Genomic DNA, 27,714 nt, shown 5'->3' with positions numbered 1-27,714 from the left:
CACCCCCGCCCCCCCGCTCCTCCGCCGACCTGTCCGCGCCGTCCCTCCGCCCGCCTGCCCGCCCGCGGCCAGCGCCAGCACGGCGGCGAGGCGCAGGAGGCCGGCCGGGACCGGCATGGGTGCGGGCAGCGGGCGGCTCAGCGCGGCCGGCGGCGGGGCATGACCGGCGGGGGCGGCCGCGGCGGGCGGGGCTCCGCGCCTGCGGAGGGCGCGGGCAGGAGCGGGCAGGGCCGGGTCGGGCAGCGCGCGCCTCCCGGCGCCGGTACGGCCCGATGGCGCCCCCTGGCGGGCGCGGGGGGCGGCTCCTCCGGGACCCTCGCGGCGGCGGGGGGAGGGGGAGCTGCGCGAATTTCAGGGGAAAAAAAAAACCAAACCAGCCCAAACGGTGCTTTCCTTAGGCTGGCGTCTCCCAGGCAGAGCAGCAAGGCTGCGGCGTTCCCTTGCGGCATCGTCTTTTATGTTCTTTTCAGGATAAAATGAGCGGGAAATACGAAACTTGGATAATTTGATGCCGTTACCGGCTGCCCGCGTTAAGACAGGAGACAAAAATATTGAAACCGAGCGTTCCGTCACCGGTGGGCGAGGACTGACAGAGCCAGGGAGGTGGGCTCCTAGCCGGAGGGGGGGGGGACGGGGGGACCGGGTGACACCGTCCGGGACCTGCCCGGGCAGAGGGAGCAGAATGACGCTAAACACGCAAAATACATGTATTTTCTCATCCCTGCAGGCAGCACACGGCGGGCGGGGCGGGGCTGCTTGTGCTGCAGAAGACGCTGACAAGCCCGCAGCTTTCCCAGGCCGTTACGGCTGCGGCGACTCCGCTTTTGCCGGCCTCGGCGGGGCGGGGGGGTATTTTTTGATTGACGTGATAGTGGTAATATGCAAATGAGCTGGGGGCAGCGCGGGCGACGCCTGGCGGCCAGGCCGGGGAGCGGGCAAGGCGCAGGCGCAGGGGGGGCGCTGCCGAGTACGGCAGAGCGAGAGCGTTGCGCGTGGTGCCCGGCTAGCTCAGTCGGTAGAGCATGGGACTCTTAATCCCAGGGTCGTGGGTTCGAGCCCCACGTTGGGCGCATGGCTTTTTACCCCTTCCTTTTTTCTTTGTATCTCACACACACACTCGCGCCCTCATGGCCCTTAAGCCAACAATCGACAACCCAAGCGATACTTTATCTCCCCGGGACTGGGGGGGGCGGGGAGAGGCCTGGATGCGCGGTGCTCCGCCGCAGACCACAAGTCCCAGCATGCCACGGGGGATGCGGCCGGACGCAACGCGCCTGCGCGGCGCGGAGGGCGCTGGGGCCGGCCGCGCATGATGCGGCGGAGGTGGTGAGGCCCCCGCGGGGAGGGGGCGGGAGGAGGGAGAGTCACTTATAAATGGCGCCCAAGCAGGACCCCAAGCCCAAATTCCAGGAGGGTGAGTGCGGGGGGCCGGGGGGGGGGGGGGGGACGACGGCCGAGGCCTGGGGGTTGCGGTGTGGGGAAGGGAGGGGCCCGAGGCGGGGGTGAAAGCTGAGGTGGGGAGGTGAGGCCTGGGCGGGGGGGTTCGCCGGGGGTGGGGAGGGGGAGGCCGGGGCCGGGGCCGGCTCCCAGCGGGGCGGCGGCGGCAGTGGGTTCCCGCGGCCGCATCGCCCAGCGGTCGCTGGAAAGCCCGGCTTTCAACCCGCTGCTGCCGTTCGTTTCCTCGGTGGGTGGGCCAGAAAGAAACAAAGGAAACGCTTTAACGGCGGAGGCGGGTGGAAAGCCCGCCGCCGTTTCTGAAGAGTCGCAGTCCGAGGAGATGGACCTGCGGCGGGGACACTGCAGAGCGAAAGGGCCCCGGGCGGCCGTGGAGGAGGCTCCTGAGAGGCCGAGTCCTGGCCCTCTTCCGTCGGGGCTCAGGTGGGGCCGGCCCTGGCTGGAGGCAGCCTCTGCCCTCGGCCAGGTCTCTCCTTTGTAATAAAGCAGAGGATAATTGCAGTGCTCCGCCTCGCAGTGCTTGTGGCTCTGAGGCAAGCTTTCAATAAGGCCTTCAGCTAGGCCGGGTTTGGACTCCCAATGTTTATGGTTCATCAGCACAGAGGATGGTTTGTTTTTTAGCTTTCACTGCTCAGCCCTAACAATGTAAGAATACGGGGAAGAAAATGAATTCCAGTAGTCTTTGTCTCTCTTCCTGTTCCTCATTTTTCCTATCAAGAAGATGTGGGGCCTTCCTGTCCTCTTCTATTCTAAGTATGCCTCATTTTCTTGCAGGCACGGACATTCATTGGCATTGAAACTGTTGGACTCTCTGAAGTCTGTCGGGATTTTTATTTTCTTGAGTCTGAAACATGGTCGTTATTTGCTTTTCCTTGACAGGGAGCGCAGTTAGGGATCCTTATGCAGGAGGATTCACAGGGGCAGTGTTTGGACTACAGCTGGCAGTTGTGGGGGAATCCATATTTACAACAAGGCACCAGATTATTTTTTTGTAGATGAATAAGGGTTAGGATGATGCTTTTCCTGAGACCTATTTTGCATACATTTTGGTTCTTTTAGATAATGGTTGTGGTTGATACTGATATAGGTAAATGAAAACGCTAGACAATGGTAAATGAAAACTTACATCACCCTTTCTTCTCTACCTGTCCCTAGCTTTGGCTTCTAAGCAGGACTTTCCACAGGATTGCGGTTTATCTTTAAAAGTGCAGTTTGCAGCAGAATGACTGGAAGCTGGCCATTCTGGGTAGCTTAAACAACGGTGTAATTGTGTGTGCTTCGTGGCTGCTTGTGTCGGAACGTTTTCAATCGTGCATCAGCATTCCATGCCACGCATTAATACCAATGGTATTATTAACCTGCAGAAATAATCAAGATTTTAATGTATGATTTACATTATAGTAATAAATGTGAAATTAAGTGAACTACAGAAACTAAAACTTAAGTAGAATTCCAGGCTAAAGTTACGTTCACAGCTGTAGGAATATGTGCAACCTAAATCTAGTACAGAAGTTAAAAATTTTAAGCTTTTCTCCGCAATGTAAATATGTTTGATCTCAACTGTGACATTAAAAAGGGAGAAAAGTGCTGTGAATAAAGCTTCCTGCAGGCCTGGAACTTAAATGCTTTATCATGTCCCTTCATAGCATGACAAATGAAAATGATTTTAATTGTAGACTTTCAAGCTAAGTGTACATTAAAGAGTGATAGGTAGACTTAGAAGTTATCCAGATTGGAATTTTTCACAAAGCAAAGGGTGAGGAGGAGGCTGAATTTTTTGTGAAAACCTATAAGAGCTAGGAAATAAAAATGTCAAGCTAGAAGTATGAGTACCCCTTAAACTGCAGGGGCTGATTTATTTATGCAGGCATGAGAAATGAGATCAGCATTGGGCCAGCTATGAATTAAGGGTTGTAGGTACTTCAAGTGTTCTACATTTTGACACTGATTTTTTTTTTTTCAGCAAATACAAAAGTGTCTCAGATATCAGATCCAACTTCTGAGTTGCTTAAGGCAGGTTTTTTTTCTTCTGCTGATGAGACTGCTGTGTTTTCTGGTCTGTTCTGAAGATGCTAGTTAGCCTGCAGCTCTTACGTGGATGGGAAGGCTTCATTGGTAGTTGTATCGTTGATCCACAGGTTGAGAACCTCTTGTTTCTATAAATACTCTGCATGTAAAACACCCGAAGGAGTGGGCAGTTGAATTCTGACTTCCCTGAGCTTTTCCTCACATGAAGCTTTTTGATGGTGTGGTGAGACCAGAAGACATGCCCCTTTAGAGCCTAACTGGTGTTTGAGCAATGTGTGCTGGCCGGGTACCAGCATGGAAGCCATTCATATGCAACAGAAATGCTCTGTGTAGCTTGGCATCTTGGGGTGTTAACAGAGCACGTTAGCATGTTCCAATACTTTCTACCAGCTATTTCAGCTAAAGAGCTGTTCTCCTACAAATATTGTCTTTGGGATAAGGAATAGGTGGGGGTGTTCTGCTGCAGTGGTGGCAGTGTGTAGGAGAGAATGGTCTGTAGGCTCAGAGGAGAGGCCTTGTGCTGGGAAGGAGCGAGAGCCTGTTAGGCTATCATGAAAACAGAAGAACCCTTTCTGCAAAACTTGAGATTCATGTCCTGTTTTTTAAAAATAAATAAAATAATTCTTGGTAACTGTGAACACCTTACCTAGAAAGACCTTGCACAATAGTTGAAACAGATATGTGTTTTCCAGTAGCACTAGTGAGCAGTATGACGCATGAGGATAATAATGTAACTTCTGATTGTTAGCCCTGATTATAAAGACATTTTCTTTTTTTAAGTAAAAGTACTGCATCTACCAAAATGGGCACTTCTGTGAGAATCTTTCCAAGTCTTTTTCTTTCTTGATACATTTTACAGGTTGAAATACATTTTTGACCTAGTTGCGTTCTTAGACTTTACTGTGAATACTTGTTTCAGCTTTATGGAGAGCATGGAATCCTACAGATTGGATAATAATGAAATCTTAAAACATGAGCAGTTCTTTTCAGTCAGCATAGGAATGAGTAGTAAATTTATAGTTGCATCTTGTTCAATCAGAGTCTGGATGTGTTAGGTGAAATGTGATAGTAGCCATGCTGGTTGAAGAGCCTGTTGCTCTTTCAATTTGTCTCCCAGTCTTGGTGGTGAAATGGTGTGTCTGAGTCCTCCCTCATCTGCTTCAAGTGAAAACAGGTGTTTTGTCATCAGCCACCTGATAAACTGTGTAACTGCCCTGATCCTGCCAGCAGTTTGTTTTGGGAATGACTGCAAGAACTGCTCTGCCCCCTCACCAAAAAAAAAAAATAAAAATTGAGCTGTGGGGATGTTCAATTTCTGTTTGCAGAGCGAGTGTCTGTTTAGAGCCCATCTGGTCAAAAGTTTCATCAATGTCATGTTACGTGTCTGTTGGATAAAGAGCAAAATAAAGCCAGAATTGAACAGGATTCAAGTTAATGGTACAATGTGCCACTGACTGTATTTATCACTTGAATATGCAGAAAGCAGTTTTGAAGAGCAGAGTAAAATTTACAACGGTGCGTACTTTTAAATGCATAGCCCATGAACTGGTCCCTCCCCACCCTAGTCATTCCTGAGCTGCTCGCAAGGAAGAAGACATCTGGAGTTCTATTAACTGGTGAGATGGCCTGCTTCTGCACACCTCATTCCCAGCGCAGTCAGAGGACTGAATAAGTACCTGCATATGTGTACTGCACAGCCTGCACATGGTGACTGTGAGAGCTCTCTTCTGTCCTGCGTGTCTTGGAAATAGTGGCAGAACTGGATGTGTGCTACACCCTGGAGTGTATTACACAGCTTGTCTCTGAAAATGTGAGGTACTGCAGCTTTCAAGAAGGAAACATCTGTACTCAGATATCCTGTGCTAAGTACATTCAAATTCCCACAACATAACTGCACAATAAGACCTTGTCATTGAGGGTAAAAAAAACCAAATAAACCCACAACCAAAAAGAAACCAAAAAAACCCCAACCAGACTGAAGAACAATCTCTTCCTAATTAAAAACCACAAAGTGAATGATTTTTCTTGCTGTTGCACAAACCTGGCATTCTTCTATCCCACAAGTAGGATGGGGAAACAATGTGGGGATCTCTCTCTTCCTGACTTCATTGAACTAGAAATGCCAGGTGGTGTACCTCCTGCAGGAAAAGGTGCACTAACAACACTTGGTTTCATTTGTGTCAGAAGCTTAAGAGGCAGAGGTGACATCTCTTATGAGAGATAATTTCCTGCTCTGAATCAAAATGCAATGTCATGGAGACTAAAGAATCCCTTACACTAAGACAGTTTTACCTGCTTACTGCTTGAGTACTTAGGCTGAAGTAGTCCATTTGTATTGAGCCAGTGTGTTTTGGTGTCTGCATCTGAAATTTAAGGCTTTGAAGGAGTTCTCTGTTGTCAGCCTTGCAATAGGATGCAAGGGTGCCTATAATTTGAATTGACAGTGGCTGGAAGTATGAGCAGGAATGCAAATTTCTGGTGCCAGTTGTTTGCAGAAGTAATCAGCCATTCTGCAGAACTTTGGGCAGCCTCGGACATTGCATGCAGCTGTCCTTGCATGAGTGCTCTTCAGGGAGTCCTCAGGAATCTTTGCTTCATGGCCTAAATAATCAGAGCTCTGATCCTCTTTTGTACAAGAGTGAATTTGCTTGTCAAACACCAGCCTGCTTCTCAAATCAGTATTTGCTTTTGAATTTCTTCCTAGGTTGACACTAGGTTCATGCTGTTTTGTACTTGATGACATATTTTACAGAAATGGCACATTGGTGGTGCTCTAAGATGTTTATCTGCAACTTTCTTTCAGGTGAACGAGTGCTTTGTTTTCATGGACCTCTCCTTTATGAAGCAAAGGTATGTGTGGTTGCTTACTGCTGCAGACGGTTCTGACTGTTCCCCAAGAAAATAAGGAATTATACTAGTTTACCTACTGTGCCTCACTAGGTGGGATTAAGGACTAAAACTAAAATGAACAAAAACCTGATAATGTATGAAATCAGTTTTAAGTCCTGGAGCTCTATATTATAGAAAAATTTCAGAAAACCCAGTGGTACTATGCAGCTATTCTGGTTAACTACTAAAGCCTGGGTGGTCTTAGTGTTGAACATCTGATACACCTGTATTCCCAGAACACTGGAAAACATTTGTGCCCATAGGACTTGGTGCTGGTGCTAATGCATGAGCTAGTAAGTTAGCTGCAGTTTGAGCTTCCTCAGGGATATAGGTGGCTGAGTACAATCAGTGGTCTTCAAATGGAACAATGCTGCAGGAGATAATGCTGGATTAAAGTGACAAAGGAAGTGGCATTCTCAGTTCTGGGTTTTTAACCGCAGATACCATGCATTGCAAATTTGTGACTTGGAGGAGTATTCCTACTGCTTCAGTTGCGGACTTCTGCTGCACGCTTTCAATGATGTGCATTTCTTGTGGGCCATAAGCAGATGTCACTGCCATGGCATCTGTTTTACTGAAGGTATAGCTCCTAACTTGACTGCCTGTTTCCACTTCCTGTGAAATTGAAAAAGAGGGCTTTTATAGCTGTGTGGATTAGAAGACTTGCAGAAATGCCTGGGGCACCTTAAACATTTAAATCCATCCGCTTTTAGTGTCAGTAAATGTTAACTGATGGGACAACTTCAGAGAGGTATTAGTAGGGAGGCAGCTAGCAATGCTTGACGTCTCTTCATGCTATCAGGAAGTAGTCATTCTAATGTTAAAATAATGTCCAGAGCATTGACAGGGGACGTACTTGTCTAAAACATTTTCTTGAGTGATTCTACTCTGTTCTCTCCCTTGGTCTGTTACTGGAGGACAAGTTCGTTGTGAATGTATGCTCAGAGTGTTGTCTTCTGCCAGTGCCTGTCCAGGTGCTAGTACAGAGAGGAGAGCAATCAAGGCTTCTGTTTCTGTGGAAACAAACTTCTGTTAGCAGCAATCTTAACTCTTTCATCAGTTAAACAGCCCAGAGCTGCTACAGCGGTGTGCTTCTTCATACTGTGCTGTGCCCCTCTTCTCTTTTACACAGAGTGGAATGAGTGTTGCAGGAACTGGCTCTGCGAGCTTGGTGCTGGAAGGGACTTCCCATTTGGCATGATTGCTTTTGGCTGGCTATTTATATTGAGAGTCTGGATCCTTCTGGGCTCCTGAAATGGCAGAAGAAACTGGGTTTAATTTTACAAAGGTTCTTTGTAGGTTGTAATGAATAATAACCTTAGCTTTCCTCCCGTTCCTTTGATGTATTTTTCTTCTGTGATTCTCAATACATAAGTTTTGTTCCTGATGACCGTATCCTTGGCTTCCTGTAGCAAGATGATGAGAGAAGCACTCATTTGTGTTAGAGTAGTATGAAAAATTATGGCAAACAGTAACTATTTGTACATCTCTGTACAATGCAGAGTTAAATGAGATTCACTTAAGGCACTTCTAACCTCTAGCTGGAAGGAAAAGATTTTGGTATAGAAATACATTTGAATCTTCTTTTACTTCATGCTCAGTTCTTACATTTTTCAGAATAACTAGACACTTTTTAAGCACGCAGTCTGTATTTGTATGGCTTTTAACTTCAGGTCTGTCAAAATGAGCCACTGGTGCAGTAGTATAGTAAACAGGACTATGATATCCTTACTCCTAGTTGCAAGTCTGGGTGAGACTGCGTTTAAGTTCCGTATATGGCATTTTGGAGATTAGTACTGAAATATGATGTTCCTCTTTCGTTGACAATTTTTTTAATGGAAGAGGATATACCACATTGAGGTCACCACAGTGGTCTTGAGAAAATGTTCTGTAGCAGAGGGCTCTGCCCTTTCAAATATTAAGGAGGTGACTCAATTAGCACAGCAAGAAAATAGCAATTATGACTTCTATGAGTAATTTTTTACTTCAGTGGAAAAAATCCTGAAAAAGGGACTAAAAGCTAGAGCCAAAGAGGGCGATTCTTCATGTTTTACAACATCCTTGTTATTTCATTGTTAAAGTGGTACAGTGGCACCTACATCTCAACATCTCCAGAACAAGACTTGATGACTTTCTGGATGAAGTGCCAAAGCTGGTGGATTTAATTTGGTATAGCCAAGAAGTTCAGGGACATGTGCTGGGCACATAATTAAACTAACTAGGGTTATGTAGTTTCTGTTCTGGGCTGATTTTGGTTTGGTTTGGTGGTGGTGTTTGTTTTTTTTCAGGAAGAGGCATGTCTCTGGCTGTGTTTTTTCTTTTACATAAACGTGGTAGCTTGAGCTCTTACGTGCCAGACTGTAGGGGCAGGAGAAAGTTGTGTTGTTACTGGGCAGCGTGCACAGTTGTTCCAGCTCACCTGAACATATTCCTCCGAGCTGAGGCAGGGTCTTGCAGGCTGTGAGTAGGTCTGTGCTAAACTGTAAGGCAGAAAAGTTTGTGAGGGACACTTCTGAATCTGAGTGATACTGTGGAGTGGTTGGAGCAATCCTGTTATATATGTGTTCTCTATTCTAATCGTCTTGCCTTAATATCAGTGTATGAGGAAGTTATTGTATTCATAGGCCAGGAAATAACTGTTTTTATTTACCTCATGTATACATTCTTAACCTAGAAAAAGCCCTTACTGCAAATCTTTTTACTGAATATAATGCTCTCTCTGTGGCTGTAGAGATCCATATTATTTATTTTACTTTTGAAGACTCCTCTACTTCAGCCAGCTTACCTGTCTGTGAGGTAGGGGCCTGCATGTGAACAAGCTCTCTAGTGAATGGCTTTTGGCTAACCTGGGGGTAGTGAAGTGACTGCTTGTTTACTCTTCTGGTCATCCTCAGGGGTTTCTGATCCTTCTTGCGAATGAAGGTGTCCCTTTGGATAGCTGAGTAGAGTCGCTTGTTTGCCTAGCCCTTCCAAATCTGTAAATAGGCAGTAACTTGTGTTAGAGAACTTACTTTCTGCTGTGAAATAGCTGCTGGTATTTCAGTCGCTTGCATGGAAATCTCTGCATGCTTAAACTCTGAAAGCTAAAAAAGCAAAGCTCATTCAGACCTCTTTGTTCTCACTGGTACTGACTGAACTTTCTTCTCTGTTCCAGTGTGTAAAGGTTGCCATAAAGGACAAGCAAGTGAAATACTTTATCCATTACAGTGGTTGGAATAAAAAGTAAGTATTGCATAAAATGAAAGCAGTATTTCATTGTCCTTTACGGGGAAAATGCAAGCTTTGTCAGTTTGAATGTGAGCTTGATGGACTAGCACTACCATGTCCCTGTCCTTAGGAGATTTTCTGAAATTGACCTAAATGATTTTTATACATAAGCCAATGATTTATAGTAACACAAAGAAAACACTGCCTGACTAACCCTTCAGAGCTTTGTATAGACAAACTGGCCTAGGGTGTCAGTAGACTAATGGTGATGCTTTATAGCATTGTTTGAAAATAGTTACTGTAATTCCTCCCTGGCAGCAGTAGCTAGTACAAAAAATTCCTTGTTATGTGTTGGTAGGAGAGGCAACCCCTACTGAGGTGGAGCAAAACTCTACTCAAATACACAGTGGACTTTACTTTTATACCACTTTTGGCAAAGAAGTTAGGTAGCAGAAATTTGGAGAAGCATGGCTTACTGAAGGCTGTGTTCAGAATGGGAAAGGCTGTCTATTTTAGTCCTTCACAGCAGCAGGCTAAGCCTGTATTTCAGCTCTTGCCTCTCATGCTGAGGTAAAGTTAGAAATACTTTTCCCTTCTGCAAAAATGGGAGGATTCTAGGTGAGAGAGGTTGAAGAATAAAGGTGTCTCCATGAAATAAATGTTGAGCCCATTAAAGGTGAATACTTTCATTACATTATTGCATTTATGTAGTTGTCTTTTTTCTTTCATTTGAATTCTGTTCTACCACTAGGTTTTGAACTTGGGAAAAGTGGAGGGGTTTTCATAGCAATTAAAAGCTTCAGCTCTTCAGACTCCAGAATTCTTTTCAGAGAGCTGAAACAAAACAAAACCTGTTTTGTTTCATTTTAATGCTGCAGACTCTAGAGTGAAGACTCTTAGTCACCAGTATCTTGATCTCACTGACATGACTAAAAGCTGAACTTCATGTTTTAGTATGTAACTTTCTAAATGCATCTGCACAGCCTCCCTGCCGAATGCACAGATAAATGTTTTATTGTAAACGCTGACAGTTACAGGGAGTGTAATTGGTTCTTCTGGTGGCTGTTGTATATTAATGAGGCAGCATAAATTTGATACTTCCTCTCCTTGTTTATCTCTGATGAAGGGTGCCGTAAGTGATGTAGTGACTCCTGCTTTTCTTGCTTGCGCTGTTTGAGTTTTTTTTGCCTTCAAGCTTCCAATTAACTACATTAAAAGTGGCGTTGCTGCAAGATCTAGACAACTGGGGCAATATGACTCTTTAATCTTGGTTTCTATAATTATGGTCCTTTGTTACTTGTTAATTGCTTGACTTCTTAATTTTTTTTTGCAAATATCAACAGTTAGGATACTAAAAAAGTTTCTTCGTCATATAGTATAATGTGCTGCACAGTTATATAGCACTTCTTTTGAAGGTCTCTTGCAGCTATACAGGCAGGAGTAAGACAAGTGGCTTAAATATCTGACCAAAGCACTAACCTAAAAACATAGTCTTAGAATGTGTACAGCTGAAAATATGTTTCTCTAACTTTTGGATGCTAAGCTTGCCTTGTCTTAACACTCTTGAAGACCTTGTACTTCTTGTACACCTCCATGTTCTAAGACTGGCAGCTATTGCCGTGAAATGAAAATGACACAGAACTCTCTATATATTTACCTTGCGTACTTCAGAATAACTTGGCCACTTTTAATGTGTTTTATTTGAAATAAATTGTCAGATTGCTCTGATTATCCACTCTTTGTCAAAGTGGAATTCTTGCTCGTAATGGCAATTTCCCCAACACCTGTTCTCTTAAATCGTTCACTTCAGATTCTTCAAATATTCATGCCATCTTGGTTTCCTTCACAGACAGAAATCAGAGCTCTTCTTCTTACAGTAAGATCTTATTGCTGAATTTGTTAACCTATAAAATGTTGGAATAGATAAAGGAAACTTGCTTCATAATATAGTTATGGCTACAGGTGTCCCATAATTTAGCAAGTGTAGAAAATTTTTATTTTCCTGAGATGCTTCTTTTAAATTAAAGACAGTCCCCTCCCTCCTAAATTGCCCATCCTTCAAGTTTGGGAAACTCTTTGGAAATGACTGAGGGTTACATTTCCCTAGAAAAATCATTACAGCTTCAGTAAGTGGGGAATGCGTTTGGTAATTTACACTTTCAGTTGTGCCAGTCCATGACCTGATACAAAAGCAGAGTTCAGTCTCAAATTCTGTGAAGCTTTTAATTGACTGTTGCGTGTAGAATGCAATTATGTAATGTTTTGAATGATCATTTGACTTTTTAAAATTTTTTTTTCAGCTGGGATGAATGGGTTCCAGAAAGCAGAGTGCTCAAATACGTGGATACCAATTTGCAGAAACAAAAAGAACTTCAAAAGGCCAATCAGTAAGTTGTTTTTCTTAGAAATTGTTGTCAGTAAATTTTTTTATAGAGCTTCCATCCAACAACTATATATCAAGGGAAGTTAGTGAGTTTAAAAAAAAAAAAAAGCCTTCAAGAGGTGTTCATATGTTTGTTTATTCTTGAGATGCTTTGGCTTACAGAGGTGTTCTGATCTTAGTCCTCTAGCAGTTTAGAAAGAGCAAACCGCTACTTAATTTTAAAATGGTGACTTGAGATTTTAAGGAAGAGTGGGTTGATGAAACAGAGAGGCAGCCTGACTAACTGCAAGTATATCCTGTAATGTGGAAATTAGGTGGTTAAAAATGACCCTTGTGCAGTATCCTTAAAATATATTGTTAAGTGGTAAGGATCTTCTCAGACAGCTTCAGGATGCCTACAACTACCTTGATTTTTATGAATGCTAATATTGTATTTCTTTAATAGAAATGCTTTTATTGAGAAGCTGGTTTATATTTTTCAGAAGCAGCATGCTGCTTCTGCATGATTCAGAATAACAAGGATGGTGGGAGGGGGAGGAAATGGGTGTTCACACTGCTAAGTGTTGTATGAAGAAGACTACATTTTCTTGGTATTGAGTTGAATTTGTTCCTGCTTGTGACGCATACTGATTCGCAAAGTCATTTACTAGACATTATCTAAATGTTTTGCATAACCTGTTACACTTTGAGGGGAAAAAAGCTTCTTTTTCCATTAAAGTCTTTCTTACGCATTTACTCTTTTTTAAAGGGAACAATATGCAGAGGGGAAGATGAGAGGTGCTGCTCCAGGCAAGAAGACTTCTGGTCTGCAGCAGAAAAATGTTGAAGTGTAAGAAGCTTTTTAGTTAAAAACAAACTAACAAAAACAACCACAAAACAAACAAACAAACCCTGAAAACAAAACAACCCACCCAAAAAACCTCCCAAACTTTTGCTTGTCAGTTTTACTATTGATCTTTTAATAGTATTTTTCTTAGAATGGTTCTGCAGGCTAAACTACATTACTTCTGACACAACCCATACAAAAGTTGTTTCGCTTTTGTCATATCAAAAAGGGCTTTGAAGTATTTTATTAAAACTGCCTTCTTAGATTGTGCAGTGTTTAATACTGAATCAAGGTACTGAGTAGACACTAACACTCTGTGCTTTTTTGCACTTTATTCCTCTTAAGTTAGTGAACTGACATTCAAAAAGTGGTGAGTCTTCTTAAGGCTTGTGTGTCTCAGTGAAATCAGTTTCTATATAGAATTTTACAGTTTGTGCAAGCACTTTTGAATAAAATCCTTAAAATACCTTGCCTTCTTACTGTACAATTGTTAAAACTGCATTTAAAGATTCTTTGTTTTGCTGTTTTTGACAAAACTAAACCCATATGCTATTAAAAATGGTTTTGCATCTTAAGAGACCAGAAGCAAGCTCAGACATTTATTAGAAAAAATAATTTCAAGATGTAACTGTCAGTTTTCTTTCATTCCATCATTTTTGTTGTTCAGAATAGGCTTGCATGGTGTTCTGTTTAGATTTCATGCAATCAGTACAGCTCTACTGCTCTTTGCTCATGTGCCATGAAACTCTTCTGGTGGGGATAGTACTACACTTAATTATGAAGATGGTCATTACTAATGTGATATTTTGAACTCCTAACTTCATTTATGATTCTAGTCTTCATGAGGAAGCTGCTGAAATGACATCAATTCCTACAAAGAGCATTTGGCAGCAGCCTCAGATTTCATGTCTCATTTATGGGCAACTTTATGTTACAAAATATGTATCATTGATTTGAGAAGTGCAGCAGTAGTGGATACAGCTGGGTTTTTGGTGGTGTGGTGTGTTTTGGTTTTTTTGGTTGGGGTTTTTTTGGGGTTTTTTTCCCCCCTCTAGATCCTGAATGCAGATTTCACTTTGGGATTAGTCAAAGCCTAGCCAAGGCTGTAAATTGGTCTCCGGGATGGGGAGTCCAACAGATCTGGCCATAATGCTGCATGCATGCTCCATTGTGGTCTTGTCGCTGTAGGTTCTGAGATGCTTTAACACCACCGGTTTGGTGTGCTCTGTCAGCTCAGGATGGACCTCTGACAGGGACCTAGACACCTGCTTGTCTTCATTTGGGGGTGGCAAAAAAACCCAAACCAAATGTCTGTTTAGACGGTTCCTAATGAATGTCATTAAAATCTAATTAAACAGATCTAAATTATGACCATTACTAATTTGGCTGCTTAAGTGGTTGTTGCACCTGAGTCTTCTTGCATTTTAGTCAGTGGGAGTAGAATTAATTTCATGTGTAACTTTGACACAGGTAGTGATGACTCAATTGTAAATGTCTACAATTTGCATTACAGAGAACATCCCAATAGTAACTTCAGGATTAGGGTTCCCCATACTGTCAGCTTTAGTCATCTTGGTAGTTCAGACTGATTGCAGTGGGATGAGTTGTTCTCTCTGGCTGAGTAAATGGTAAAAGTTAACCTGTGCTTGAAATCAAAGTTGGCTTAATCCTCTCAACAACACCTAATAATGTAGCATCCAAGGGAGACCCACACAGTAGAAATTACTTCATCTTAAGCCTCTGTGTAACTCTAAAGCTTGAAAGCATATTACCAGGTCTGTCTTTACTTTCTGGTTGAAACCAGTTGGGGAAAGGGAGTGGCTTTGCTTTTTGCTGTCATCACTAGGTTGTTTCCAGCATAGCAAAACAGATAACCTGATTCTCTAAAACTTCTGTTTCAAGTTGATTGGAAAAATTAATTCCTTGATGGTGGATTTTCAGAGTTGTAAAGGGGAGGAAGGAAAACCTGTCATTAGAATAGCAGTCTTGCATTGTGAAAGTTATTTATAACAGGGTCCCATATGCTTGTTGCACTGATCTTGCTCCTAGTCTCTAGCCATTATCAGCATCCAATGCATCCTTCTAAATTAGACCTGTGCTTCTTTCAACAAAGTCTCCCTATTTTTCTTCCCTATTTGGAGGCCGAGGGAGAGGAAATACTTTGACTTATCCTAGCAGTGATGCAGGGTTGTGATACTGATGTATTATTGACCAAACTACTGCTTCTCACATCCTGCTTACCGTTAAAGGCAAGATGGCTTCTGAAAAATCTCAAACAACAGTTCCAAAATAAAACTTCTGGATTGTTCTCTTGTTGTAAATCTAAGGTCATTGTAGATACATAAAGTACTGATGGTGGGGAGGGGGAGAAACTGATCACACAACTATTCTAAAAGGGTAACACTGTCAACCTATTTGGGCCTCAAAATTTACCTTTTGTAGCATTCTTGGAGGATCAGACAAAGGGAAAGGTAACTTGTATTTTGAAACTTATTCTTCAGATAGCCAAACAATAATGGAAAGGAAATAACAATCTAAGCACAACTTATCCTCCACGAATGTTCAGTTCAGTAAGACTATAATATGCTGCTAAAAAAGGTAAAATTTTGAATCTTAAATAGATTCTCTTTAAGGCTAAACACTAGGTCTGACATTCTTTCCTTAACTCAACCCCCATTGTGCCTAGATTTTTCAGACGAGATGGAGCGCATACTGTTTGCTGTTTGGAGACCCCTACAATATCGACGCGGTGAGTTAAGGATGGATTGTCAAACCAGGATTTTCATCCTGAAATCCAAATCTCCGTGCTTTCATAGATTTCTCTTTCAGAGACTCTTAAAGTCCTTAGCTGTAATAATGTAAGCTTTGGTAGCAGTTCAGTTAACAATTATAAGTACTGCAGTATATCGTTTTGGTTTTTTTTAAAGCCAGTATGGACCACCTCTTTTTAGTTTCTCTGAAATGTATACCTTTTCAGTTGGGTTAGGGTACAGTATAAGTAGTCAAATGCATTCAGTGTGTCCGCTGTTTAAAAAGAAGTGGAGGACAACTGACTTCAGATTTTTGAAACTGGATAGTTCTAAAGGGTTACAGTTGGTCTGCATGTTTACTGCAGCCTGGAGTTCTGCTTTTCTGGAAAGCAATAACAAACAGCACTGTCTTCTGTAAGTCTGGGGAGCAAGGCTGCTATGATAGATAGTGTTAGAAATGTGAGGTTTGAACTTGGTCCTTAATATGCTATATTTTTATTGTTGGCTTGAGTCTGTTCAGAATAACTGTTTCTGTAAACTGCAGCAACTGGTTCAAAAAGCTTTTGGGGCTATTTGTAAGCAATATCTGATGAAATAGAAATATGCATGAAATGCAGGTTGTATACATTTGTTTTTAAAATAATTATTTTAGCTAGAAGCTATCATAGAAAAAATTTTTTGTACAGGTATAGCAGTTGCCAAAAATGAAATAGAACACTACAGATACTGGCTTCTGCAGGCTGTTTTATATGTCGCTCTGCTGAACTCCAACTTGTAAGAGTTTATGCTACCTTTCATGGGCCTAATATGATTAATTTTCAAAAAAATCAGTAAACAGTCAGAGTTAACAGATGCTTGGAAAATAAGAAGGGCAACTGAGAGTGTTCTGGAGGGAAGATACGGCACTGAATAACAAATTTGAGAATAGCATCTGTTTTTAAATGATACTATATGCAAGCAGTCTCATCAGAGATGCTCTAAAAACACTATCTCAACTTGGGAGTTACTGTTTTTTCTTCTAATAGAAGTCTTGTTCTTCATCTGAACATATTACTCAGAAGCATATGCTCCTGCTGCTTGTCTCCTGTGGCATCCTCTGCTATCTTTGGCACAGCTAGTAGCTCTCACAAGCTACTTCCAAGTCCTCTAAATGTCAAGCAGCATATGAATATGTCTACATGCCAGTTGTCTAGGCCTTTAACAACATTGGAATGGCTACACCGGCCCAAGCTGGAGATTTTCCTAACCTGTTTGGCTCTCTAATGGTCACCAGTAACATATGCTTAGGGATAATCAACTGAGTCAAGCCTAGAATGATGCTCTTCCCCAAATACCCTTTTTGCTTCTAGCAGTCTGCAGTTAAGGGACTTTAGAGCTGGAGGCTGTATCCATATGATGGGTTTAATAACCCTTTGTAGGACTCTCTTGTATTTATGTAATAATGTCTGAACCGTTTGGACTAATGGCATCCCTGTCATCTTGTGGCAGCGTGTTCTCATTTTAATTCAGTACTGTCTGTGTTGAAGAGGGGAGGAAAGAGAATGACTCCTCCTGTCGTCTTAATGTCTGCTGCTTTAGTTTTTTTGGTCTTTTCCATCTATCTTGAGGAAAGATTGATTAGTTCTTCAAGCTTTACCTTTTATTGCTAGTGATACCTCTACCACATTTCCCCTCCTCTTCCTGCCCAGTTGTCAACTTGAGAAAGCCCTTGTCTGCCTGATTACTCGTGGTATATGTACACTACCAACTGTTCTCTTTACCTCTTCTAGTTCTATAGTGTGCCTTCTAAGGTTAGGTTGCCTGACCAGGTACAGGAGTCACGTGTATATAATCCTGACTTTTCTTTCTCTCCTTTTGCTAATAATGTTTTATGATTTAATTGAATCTTCATAGGAATGCTTCTCTCAGTTAAGTTAGTGACCAAGCTGCATGAGCAATAGTGGCTAATTTCACGCTTTTTTCCAACATACTTATTTTTCACACTTGAATCTTTTAATTTTTTATTATTATACAGCTTGTATTAGGAGAGACTTTGATTTTATATAGCTTAGTTACAACTGTTGTTTTACCAGTAAACTGGCACCTGATCTCCTTTTTCTGGCATTTACAAATGTATTGAACTCAAATGCCTGAGACCAAGTGGTAACTACCTTCATTCTCTGCTGCTCATATCTTAACCAGCTATAGTAGGGAGGTTCTGACAGACCTCTAAGTTCCTTTTAAAGGCACATGGATTTGGGGAAAGTAAAATACTTGTTATTGTCCACAACATTTTTATCTACCAGGTCATGGACTAACTGTTGTGGAGTAAGTAAATCATCCCAAGTCTTGTTTTTTTCCTGATGTCATTTGTCTGTGTTGAATTCTATTTTCTAAGCTATTTTTACTTTCTACAGACAGTTTTCTAGATATGTCCAGAAGACGCTCCACTTTAGAGCTCTGAGCATTAACACCAACTCTTGTGCAAAGATTGCTGGCTGCTTGAGGTGGTATCCAAGGTTCTGTGACAGATACTTAAGATTATCTTTCTTCTGATGAATCTCTGTGGAAAGGTGAAGTGTAATCTTTCAGTATGTTGTCTTCTACGGCATCCTCTTTAGTCTTACCATTTGATCGTGTACATGCTCCTGATTTGGATACTGAGATTGGAAGTTCAGTATTGGAAGTCCATGCTCTTGTGGCATGAACTGCTTATTTTCCTTCCAAGTCTGTCACTTTTGATATATAGCATTTCATTGTTGTGAGCTGTTCTGTAAGCTGTAATACTGTTTTCTACTGATTATCTTGTTTCTACACAATTTCAGATGGTTATGTCAGTAGTTCATTTATTTTTGGCTTTCTAATTAGGTCTCATGTTTTGATCCCCAATAGTCGAATATTCTTGTTGTAGCTCTGTGTTCCTGTTCTGCTAAAATAGAACCCTGCAACAAGGGCTGAGTTAGCTTCTTACCAGAACTGGTTGCTGGCCCTGCTGCTTTGAGGAGGTAATGTCTGACTACAGTGGGATGCATCCTTTAAGTTTGAACTGCAAGGTCTTCAGCACCTTGCACTTCTGTTCAGTCTTTTAATTAAAACTTTTTCCACAGAAGCTTCCTTGAAACCTCCATGCTGCTTTTTAGTTTTGTTGTCAGTTTTCAGTGAAAAATGCTAGTCAATAGAGAAATACGTGAATGAAGAATAACAGCTGTGCTGTACTTGCTATATAAAGAGAAGTCAGTGTAAGTTTTTGTACTGCTTCTATACAGCGGTATAGGGCTTGCAGTTCATGATGTAGTTGTGAAGTGGCACAAATGGACGTGTTTTAACCTATCCTAGATATGTTTCACCTTTTTGTGTCACTTCAGGACTTTCGTTCCATTTGTCCTTGCAGGAAGACATTATCTGCCATCATGAGGAACACACATGGTGTTCTTCAGCTGTATGTCTCAAAATGAGTCTGCTTGGTCTGATTAATGGAATCTAGTTATCCAAGAAGTGCTGCTCATCTTGGGCTACAACTTCTGTCAGTAGGGCTGTCCCTAACCTCCGTGATACAGATGCTGCGTCTTTCTTCCGGATATCAAGTGCACTGCATGCTTCAGTTACTGTACACAACAGCAGCACTTCACCTTGCACAGTTGTCTTCACCTCATGAAGAGTGTTACTTTAGACAGCCTGCTGTACAGGCTATCAAAAGTCTGCCAAATGCTAATGTTTTGTCTCTAACCTTAGCTCTTTCTGTTTGTTCTCTAACTCAGATGTGTCTTTTAGACTTTGCAAACAGATGGCTGCTTTGACTTGAAGCAGAGGCATATGACTTGAAATATAAGGAATGAGGTGGGAGAGCACAAGCAACTGCCTACAATGGTTCATGCTAGACTTTGTGCGTCAGTAATGTAGATGTGGTTTACTGTCCTAGTTGTGGTAGTTTAAGTACTTTATATTCCCTGTCCCGATTTTTTTAAGACTCTGGTCCTAGACTAATGCTTAACATTATTTTTATTTTGTGACTTTAATTCTGGAAAGGACTCCCTGTTCCTCTGTGTTGACTCTAGGTTTGGAAGAAAAGACTTTCTCTTCAATACAGAAGTCCATTTTCAGTGACTCAGCTTGGCAATTGTTCCTTCTTCCTGCAGAGAGATGGTCTTTATTCTGCCCATAGTTTAAGCCTAATGGTTGTTTGACTTGAAGCTTGAAAAAAACCTTACTCTTCTTATCTTCAGACCTTCCTAGAAACCCTACTTCCTGATTCAGATAAACCCAGTTCAAAGCCTGAATACAAGAGTCACTTGAGATAGTGGTGAATCTCCAAGGAAATAATCTTCTACGGGTAAAGAGTTTTATCCACAAAATCTGCCATTTTTTTGAGAGGTTTAACTGGACTCCTGTTAATAGTGAGCAAATTGAAAAATGACTAGTAGTATTCTTAACCATTTTCAGAAAATTTTAATTAGTAAATATACAAAGTTCAGATAATAACAAAAATACCTGTTAGGACAGTCTAATTTTGTCATTGTTACTCTTGACCTATCTGAATATTTATGTGTCGTGTGCACTGTATTTCAGGTTTCTTTTAAAAATTTTTGGAAGTACAGCTCTTCATTTGGAATAAAAATAAACGCTAAGGATAGAGATGTTAGAGAAGTGTGAAGTGTGTAAATTAGAAACAGTAAGTGTTGAGAGAAGCGTTTGGAAGAAGATAAATATTAGGGACAATACTATTTAGTACTGTTCCAAATGTTTCTAGTAAGTGGCAAGAGTAATCGTGATCTCCCCTAAAAGTTGATGATGGAATTGTAGGCAGTCCATGCAGCTTCATGCATATAATTCTGATAGTGCTATGTAAAATTCCCTCTACTGCTGTAGTGGTAAACCTGTGTGAGTTTTTTCAATACTTTACTGGAAGATAATTCGACTGGAAGCTGACTGAGATTTATCTCATAATTCCCAGCACTTCTGTTTCCTTGTCCCATATTCTGTCTCAAAGTGATCCCTGAAATACAGAAATAAACCACTTAAAACCTAGTGTAGTTTTCCAAAAGCTCTTGGAAAGTATGAAACATCTGTAGATGTTACTTGCGTAAGTGTCAGTACTGTTTTTAAATACTTGTGTTCTTGGCATGCCTTCTGGGGTTTTGTAGATTTAAATTTAGTGATTTCCCCCCCTCTCCCCCCCCCCCCCCCCCCAAATGGTGAATTCTAACCAGTTACATGAAAAATCTTGTAGTGTCGTAACTGTGATGCTAAGTCATATCTGACATTTCTTTCATGTGCTTTTATCTAAATACTCCATAGGCTACTGAGTATTCATTCATTGTTCTGAACTTGGTGGACAATTTTGCTGGCTTTCTACTTTCGATTCTTTAAGTATTACTATCTTTATATTTGCAATAATTTATGTTCTTCTTGCAGGAAAACAAAAAAGAACAAACAGAAAAGTAAGTATGCCTTTATTTTGTATATAAGTGGATATCCTTAGTGAAGGATTCTTAGCTGGAATAAGACCTTAAATCTGCCTCGGTTAAGTTTACCTACTATCACCTTGTGTTGTTCATCTTGGACTTCAGATGCTTCTTCCTCTTGGTCAGGAGGAATGCATACTTTTCTGGTTTGTACATGAACTACTTGTTTAAGTCTGTCAAGATTTTGTCCTCTTGCAAATTAAAAGCAAAGTGTATCTCTGTGGATCTGTTGAAATAATTTCATAAGTGAAACTTATGTTTCCTTATTGAGATGGAGATGTAGCATATCTGCAAAGCTGAGCTGGTGGTTCCAAAAATTCTTCCAAAGAACATTACAGATACTGACATACTGGTTTGGTTTTAGTGCAGAAACCTCCATCTTCAGATAAGTGTAAATACAGCAGTTTAAACTGTCACAAATATGTGGGACTTCCAGAATACAAGTAATATTTAAATCAAAAACAAAGTGAAAAGGTGGCCTGAAAGAAGTCTGAGTCTTACTTTTAAATCTTTCTTTTAAATCTTTCTTTACTGGTATTTCTTACTGGCTTACTAGACTTCTTAAGCAGCATAATGTCTGTCTTCTGTACAGCTCCAGGAATTGGAGAAGGGAGCAGTACCAGTGAGACTCCTCAGCCTCCTAGGAAGAAGAGGGCTCGAGTAGATCCAACGGTTGAAAGTGTATGTATTTCTGATTCCCTCACAGGATTTTTGATAGAAAACAGGAAGGTTGCTTTGCTCAGAAATACAGGCAGCAATATTTTTTTCCTGCAGTATAGCAGTGTGAAATGCTACAACTTGCAAAACTAAGGTTCCCAAGTGGCCTTGAAAAATCTAAGCTATTTCCTTATTCCTTGTGGAGCCTACAGAAATTACTGTAGTAGTTCTTCAGTCCAGTGGTGTACGTCAGTTGTGAAAACAAGGAATATGGGTGACTCAGCTTGGACAGTTATCTGAAAGTAATTAGTCTGGCTTCACTTTTTTCAGGAAGAAACATTTATGAACAGAGTTGAAGTAAAGGTGAAAATCCCAGAAGAGCTGAAACCATGGCTGGTAGATGACTGGGACTTGATCACCAGGCAAAAGCAGGTAATTTGTCAAAAGAACAATCTGGCCATATATAGGTGAGGACACTAAAACCAGAATTTCATACCCTCTTCAAGTGCAGTGTAGTGAAATCTCTTGTGGAGTTTGACAGCAGCCTGCTGGCTTACTTGACAGTTCTTATTCCAGTTGGATTTTAACCAAAGGTCACCTGTGAGTAGGACTGTAGCTCAGCAGAGTTGCATGTAAATTTGTAGAATAGACTTGGTCTACTCAAGCATAAGCTAGAAAGGCAAATAATTTTAAATACTTGCTTAAGCTTTAAGTGAGATGTTAACTCTATGCATTCTTGGCCGGCTGGTAGGTTTTGAAGAGTTTACTTAGTTGGCAGAGAATTGGTCTGTAGGAACGTCATATGTGATGCCTATTTTACCTTGGCTCCTTCCTGCCTTGTTTACGTGTTACTGCCAAGTTCAGCAAGTATCTTAAGTTGTTCTACAGCTCTGACAGAAAGCTGCCACTTAGGATAGTGATTCTTAACTTCTGCCAGGCTGGATGCATATAAAGCTTCCTGATACAGTAAATTAAACTTTGCTTTCAATTTTAAAAGTATAAAACCCTTTCATGAACTTAAAAAGTATTAATGAATCATTACTTGTTTCTTGTATGAAACCACTACTAAAATTGGCAAGAAACATAGAAAATACTGTTGAAAACTGGTTGTTATTGTTTGATAGGCTGCAATTGCATGCTCTAACTTACTGCTGCTCTGAGGTACTGTCTCTGTTCTTGCAATCCCAGACAAGTAAAAATCTTGTTCAAGTCCTATGTGAATAAGGCTGATTTTCTTGATGAATACAAATCTTACACTTGCATCAGCAGTAAAGGTGCTTAAGCACTGCTGTGTGTTACTCTGACTCCAGTTCTGGAGATTTAGTTGTTTTTTCTTTTCCCTTTGAACGTCTTCAGACTGTAGTGCTCTTGTGAAAGGAAATGGATAAGTGAACAGGGTCCCATGCCTCAAAAAACCTCCCAAGTATGTGAATTTGCTGTACTACTGAGCCTTGCCATATACAACTGAACTAGTGTCTGTGGGTACAGATGGTCTGTGTATGGTGTTAAATATGGAAGTTAATCCTTGGTGAATCATGGCTGGGAATATTTTTCTTCAATTCTGTAAGCTCTAATGTAGCTCTAGTATTCTTCAGACTGTGCAGGCAACAAAACTTTCTGGCAGGTGCTTGGCAGGCTTACTTGCTTTGCAGCAACAGTAGTGCCAGGTGCTGAACTGTGGATGCAAGAAGAGGAGCAGACAGAAGAATAGGCAAAAATGGTCACCATTGCTTTTTTAACTGCTGTGTGGCCTGGTGTAAGCAGGTCTGTAGGGGCATGTGTGTGTTTTGCTGTGTACCTTTGACTCTTGGGGTGACTTCAGTGACTTCAGGTTCATCATCAGGTTGCTGTTGAGCAGTGTAAGTGTTAAATGGAAACATGGATATAGTCACTGTTACAGGATATTTTTTTGTACACACCACTAAAACAGTTGGGTGTTCTTTAATAACAATTAACATCTGAACCTGTAAGTTTTATTCTAGAAATGTCCTTATGTATGTTGATTTAAATTTAGCATGCTGTTATAAATGTCTGCGTAAATTAGACAACTCGTATTTGCTCGGTTTCGCTTCTTGTGTAGCTCTTCTATCTTCCGGCCAAGAAGAACGTTGACTCCATTTTAGAAGATTATGCAAACTACAAAAAATCACGAGGAAATACTGATAACAAGTAAGTGGTGGCCATTTCAAACCTTCAATATTTCTCTTGCTGTTGTTTCACCTGTATTTCATGGAGAATTTAGTAAGGTTCTTAAACATGTCCCAGCCCTATGTCCAGCTTCATGTTCCAAGACCAAGGTGATAGAGGAGTCTAGAAACCATTGAGGAGGTAATTCAAGAATGCAGTTCTGCTTTCTGGATATTATTTCTGCTTCCCCCATGTTCCTTAGGCCTATTCCTAAAGGAAGCTGATAAAAGTCAAGTGAATAGTTCTCCACCCCTTTGTTCTAGCTCAGGCTTCCTACTTTGGGTGAATAAAGTTATTGGCACTTGCTATGTATGAGCTGAACAAACTATCAAAAAAGCTACCTAGCAGATGAGCAAAGTGTTACTGTATGGGTGGACTCTCTCACAGAGGTAGAGGGGCGGGGGACAGAGAGGTAGATGATGACTTGTTAAAAGAATCAGATGGGCAAAGCTAATTACTTTGAGGTGATAGCTTTGAAGATTCTTACTTGTAATTACACCAGCTGTCCAGCCCTGACAGCAAACAAGGTGTGTTTATTCTTGAATGAAGCTTCCCTGTTTTAAAGGGAGACAAACTAGAAATGTGAAGTTATTTTCTTTCATTCAAGAGGAAGCATATTATTGACTTGTCAGGGTGTTTTAACATTCTTTTATGTAATTGTCCTAATGTCTGTCCTAAATTTGTTTGCAGGGTGGAGTGAGGGTTGTACTTCTCAGATGTGCAGTGTCACTGCTAATTCCTATACAGTTATTCTTCAATTAGTTGTGAAGTTGGAGGCCTGCAGGAGTTTGAGAGGCCTAGTTAGAAAGGGTCAGTTGCCTGAAATATTTGGTGGCTGTCCCTTTCCATTAAGGAGGAGTTCAGTCTGATTATTTAAAATAGTATTGCACTTTTAAACTAGTGTGAGTTGGGATTAACTTTGGTTGAAAACAGAAGAGTGGGTAGGTGTTCTTAAAAATACTTACTGTTGCTTGAAAGGACTCTCTAAGAGTTAATTTCTTTAAGTGAGTAGATGACTAAAAGCAAGGCTTTTCTTGGTTTGCCTACATTCTTACCGAGTTTGGAACAGTCCATTTTTAAAGGAGGTCTTGAAATGCGTTGCTCCCTGTGCTGCACATCTTAAGGTCTCCAGACAAATTTCCTTGAAAAATCTGAAGGCTTGTGAAAGTTCTTTATGATTTTGATGGACTGACCAAGCCAAGTCTCATCTTGTGTCCACCCAGTCACTAGAACAAGACTTGCAGCGTTTTTTCTTTTTACCAGGGAGTATGCAGTCAATGAAGTTGTGGCTGGAATTAAAGAATACTTCAACGTCATGCTGGGAACTCAACTGCTGTACAAGTTTGAGAGGCCCCAATATGCTGAAATTTTAGCAGATCACCCAGATGCTCCAATGTCTCAGGTCTATGGTGCTCCACACCTACTGAGGTTATTTGGTGAGTATGATCTCCAGAGATTGAAGAAGAGCAGTTAGAAGTATTTGAATGCTTCCTTTTCTTGTCTTGAGACTCAGTGGATGTGAACTGCAGAAATTTGACAAGCAACTATGAAAAATGTGGTTTCATTCTTTCCTTACTCTGTGTACCTAAAATGTTCAGAGCCACTCAGGGATTTAGAATGGAAATGAATTTTCAGTAGTCTAGTTAATTTAGGTGAGCTTCTATATTTTGGAATAGACTCCTGGGCTGCTTTTATATGCTAACTCTAGGGTTCTAGACTGTACTTAAATACTTGTTAAAGCTGTTGTTTATAACTAACAAGTATTACTTCTTTTGAAACAGTACGAATTGGAGCTATGCTTGCTTACACTCCTCTTGATGAGAAGAGCCTGGCTTTGCTGTTAAACTATTTGCATGACTTCTTAAAGTGAGTACTTTTTAAGTCTTTCAGCAAGAAATAAAAAGTTCAGTAAGCACAGGCTTTTGTAATGTGGCCTATTTTCAGTGAATAGTTGCTATATAACACACAGATAGATAGATATAGATAGATAAAATATCTGTATCTTGAGCCTGTGTGTGGTATCTTCACCAAAGATTGCGGTGAAGCTTTCTCAAACTCTGCTGTACAGAACATGAGTAAGACTGGTTTTAATTTCTCTCCAGTTAATAGTGAGGTTATTGCTAGTTAAATGTGTGTTTATGTATCTGTTAGTCTGCACTTTTAAACTGTCTTGAGTCTACTACTTGTTTCAAAATAAATGTTGAAGCATTTATTTGTAGTTGCTATAAAAAGCAGATGACAATTACAGCAAACTAGTAAATTACACAACAGTTACTCAACAACAATTGAGCAAATGTTAAAAACAGATTAACCTTACTAATGTTATTTATGGGACAGACTGTCATTGTAGCTTTAGTGCACTGCAGTACCCTGTGGTGCTGTAGGCATGTTACATCCCTGAGTCCATTCGATGAGGGGTGATGGCATTTAATGCTTATCTTCTGCTATTGCGCTTAGTTGACCGTTGCTTGTTTTGCTCTAGCCATCATTCAAGTACCATATTTATGCAGACAGAACTTCATAGTCTCCTACTCCTTGTCTCTACCCCTTTGAGTACCATCAGTAGTAAATGGATTCTTGGTACAGCAGCTGACTGAACCTCAAATGTAAACTGTTTCATCCTGTTAATCTTAACCTCCCTGTGTTCAATTGGAGCCAGAGTTGCATGACAACTTGTCTGGAATTGACTTTTTTTTTGGTGTGAGCTGTCAAATCTTTAATCGCTTTACACAGCTGACTTTTTAGTAGATACGTGTTGGTTTTCTACTCTTGAAATCATGTTTTATGGTCTTGGCAAACACCTAGCAATTAGCTTATGTGATGCTAAACAATGGAGACTTTAGGCAAGAAGGTAATTTAATGTTTTCGTTATTTTTTATAGGTATTTAGCAAAGAATTCCTCTGCATTGTTTAGCGCCAGTGACTATGAAGTAGCCCCTCCTGAGTATCATCGGAAAGCAGTATAATACCATGCTGCTTGACAGTGAAGTGATAATTGGATCCTTGTAATACTGTCCACTTCTACATCTTGTTCTTCACCTTTCTATTGCACATGTCTCTATTGCACAAATTATGTAAACATAAAGTGAATAAAGTTGTGTGTTTAAAATGGAACTGGCATTTGTAAGTTCTGAAAATTTCTTGTCCTGAAATGGAAGCTTGGAGTTTAACGGGAACTCTTTGGTGTTTCTGGCTTGCTACTGTTGTTTGCATCAATGGAATGTAAAAAATGCATTATGATATTTCATTGTATGAACTCTTCAGTGCTTGTAGGTCTGTTTTGACATTAAGATTTGCTTCACTAACCTGCTTTATTGTGTAGTAATGACAAATGCAGACTCTCAGACCCATGGGGCTTGTGATCATCTAGTGTTGGTGCTATTGATTAGTCTGACTTTCAAACCCATTTACTTTCTTGGTGTTGGAAGTAAAGTGTTTGGTCCATAAATGTATGCTTTTATTTAGGTGGTTGAAGGACTGTGACTTTTTTATATTCTAACAATAGGAAAATGCTTTATCATATCATAGTGTCTTGGAAATGTTGGTCTTTCAAAGAGCTGTTTTACAAATCTTCAAATAAACTTTTTTAATTTCAAATGTTGTTTCTAATATTTGTATTTGCATCAGTCACTACCTTTTGACAGTGTCCTGTCAAGTATGACATAAGTGTATTAAGTGTAGTATAAAATTCTGCAGTACTAACTTGGGAGATGCTGTGTTTCTTTTTAATCCTAAGGACTAGTAGTCCTATGCATCCAGTTCCAGTGGGGAAAGTGGATTCTTTTTCTTTGGGATCATTATACAGTCTGTAGGTAGTGATAAAGCAGTTTTACTACATTTGTTGCAGAATTCTTAAAAGGCTTCTTCTTAAAAGCCTGAACCCTGAGAGCA

The 27,714-nt window shown here is 40.9% G+C and overlaps 2 protein-coding genes and 1 non-coding gene across 5 annotated transcripts in view; 2 read left to right on the top strand and 1 right to left on the bottom strand.

Moving 5' to 3' along the window:
* ADAMTS7 (ADAM metallopeptidase with thrombospondin type 1 motif 7) overlaps positions 1–117 on the bottom strand; it is a 52,280-nt gene extending 52,163 nt beyond the window's left edge. Inside the window, exon 1 of the mRNA XM_049812888.1 lies at positions 30–117. Within this exon, the coding sequence (XP_049668845.1) occupies positions 30–117 (88 nt within the window). The remainder of the gene's footprint in view (positions 1–29) is intronic.
* An 880-nt stretch (positions 118–997) lies between these two features.
* Positions 998–1,070, top strand: TRNAK-CUU (transfer RNA lysine (anticodon CUU)). Its single transcript has one exon. It is a non-coding gene; the product is annotated as a tRNA-Lys (tRNA).
* A 215-nt stretch (positions 1,071–1,285) lies between these two features.
* Positions 1,286–27,420, top strand: MORF4L1 (mortality factor 4 like 1). Of its 3 annotated transcripts, XM_049812181.1 has the most exons (13): positions 1,286–1,414; positions 6,287–6,333; positions 9,527–9,594; positions 11,880–11,966; positions 12,711–12,791; positions 15,475–15,537; positions 20,930–20,955; positions 21,572–21,660; positions 21,967–22,068; positions 23,717–23,805; positions 25,087–25,259; positions 25,605–25,689; positions 26,705–27,420. In XM_049812181.1, the coding sequence occupies exons 1-13, from the start codon at positions 1,375–1,377 to the stop codon at positions 26,787–26,789; spliced, it is 1,035 nt and encodes a 344-aa protein (XP_049668138.1). In that variant the 5' UTR covers positions 1,286–1,374; the 3' UTR covers positions 26,790–27,420. The 3 variants fall into 3 exon arrangements, with proteins under 3 accessions (XP_049668138.1, XP_049668139.1, XP_049668140.1); XM_049812182.1 differs by lacking the exon at positions 15,475–15,537; XM_049812183.1 differs by lacking the exon at positions 6,287–6,333 and having other exon boundaries at positions 1,351–1,414.
* The last annotated feature ends 294 nt before the right edge of the window (positions 27,421–27,714 follow it).

Source organism: Accipiter gentilis, chromosome 10 (assembly GCF_929443795.1).
Source record: "Accipiter gentilis chromosome 10, bAccGen1.1, whole genome shotgun sequence".
NCBI lineage: Eukaryota > Metazoa > Chordata > Aves > Accipitriformes > Accipitridae > Astur > Astur gentilis.
The sequence above is the reverse complement of the archived record's forward strand: the minus strand, read 5'-3'. Positions and strand labels throughout refer to the sequence as shown.

Excerpts from the sequence above, each read along its gene's own strand:
- MORF4L1 (XM_049812181.1), top strand. The coding sequence starts at position 1,375 with ATGGCGCCCAAGCAGGACCCCAAGCCCAAATTCCAGGAGG. Across the intron at positions 9,595-11,879 it reads TACAGTGGTTGGAATAAAAA|CTGGGATGAATGGGTTCCAG; the intron begins GTAAGTATTGCA and ends TTTTTTTTTCAG. Across the intron at positions 25,690-26,704 it reads TATTTGCATGACTTCTTAAA|GTATTTAGCAAAGAATTCCT; the intron begins GTGAGTACTTTT and ends TATTTTTTATAG.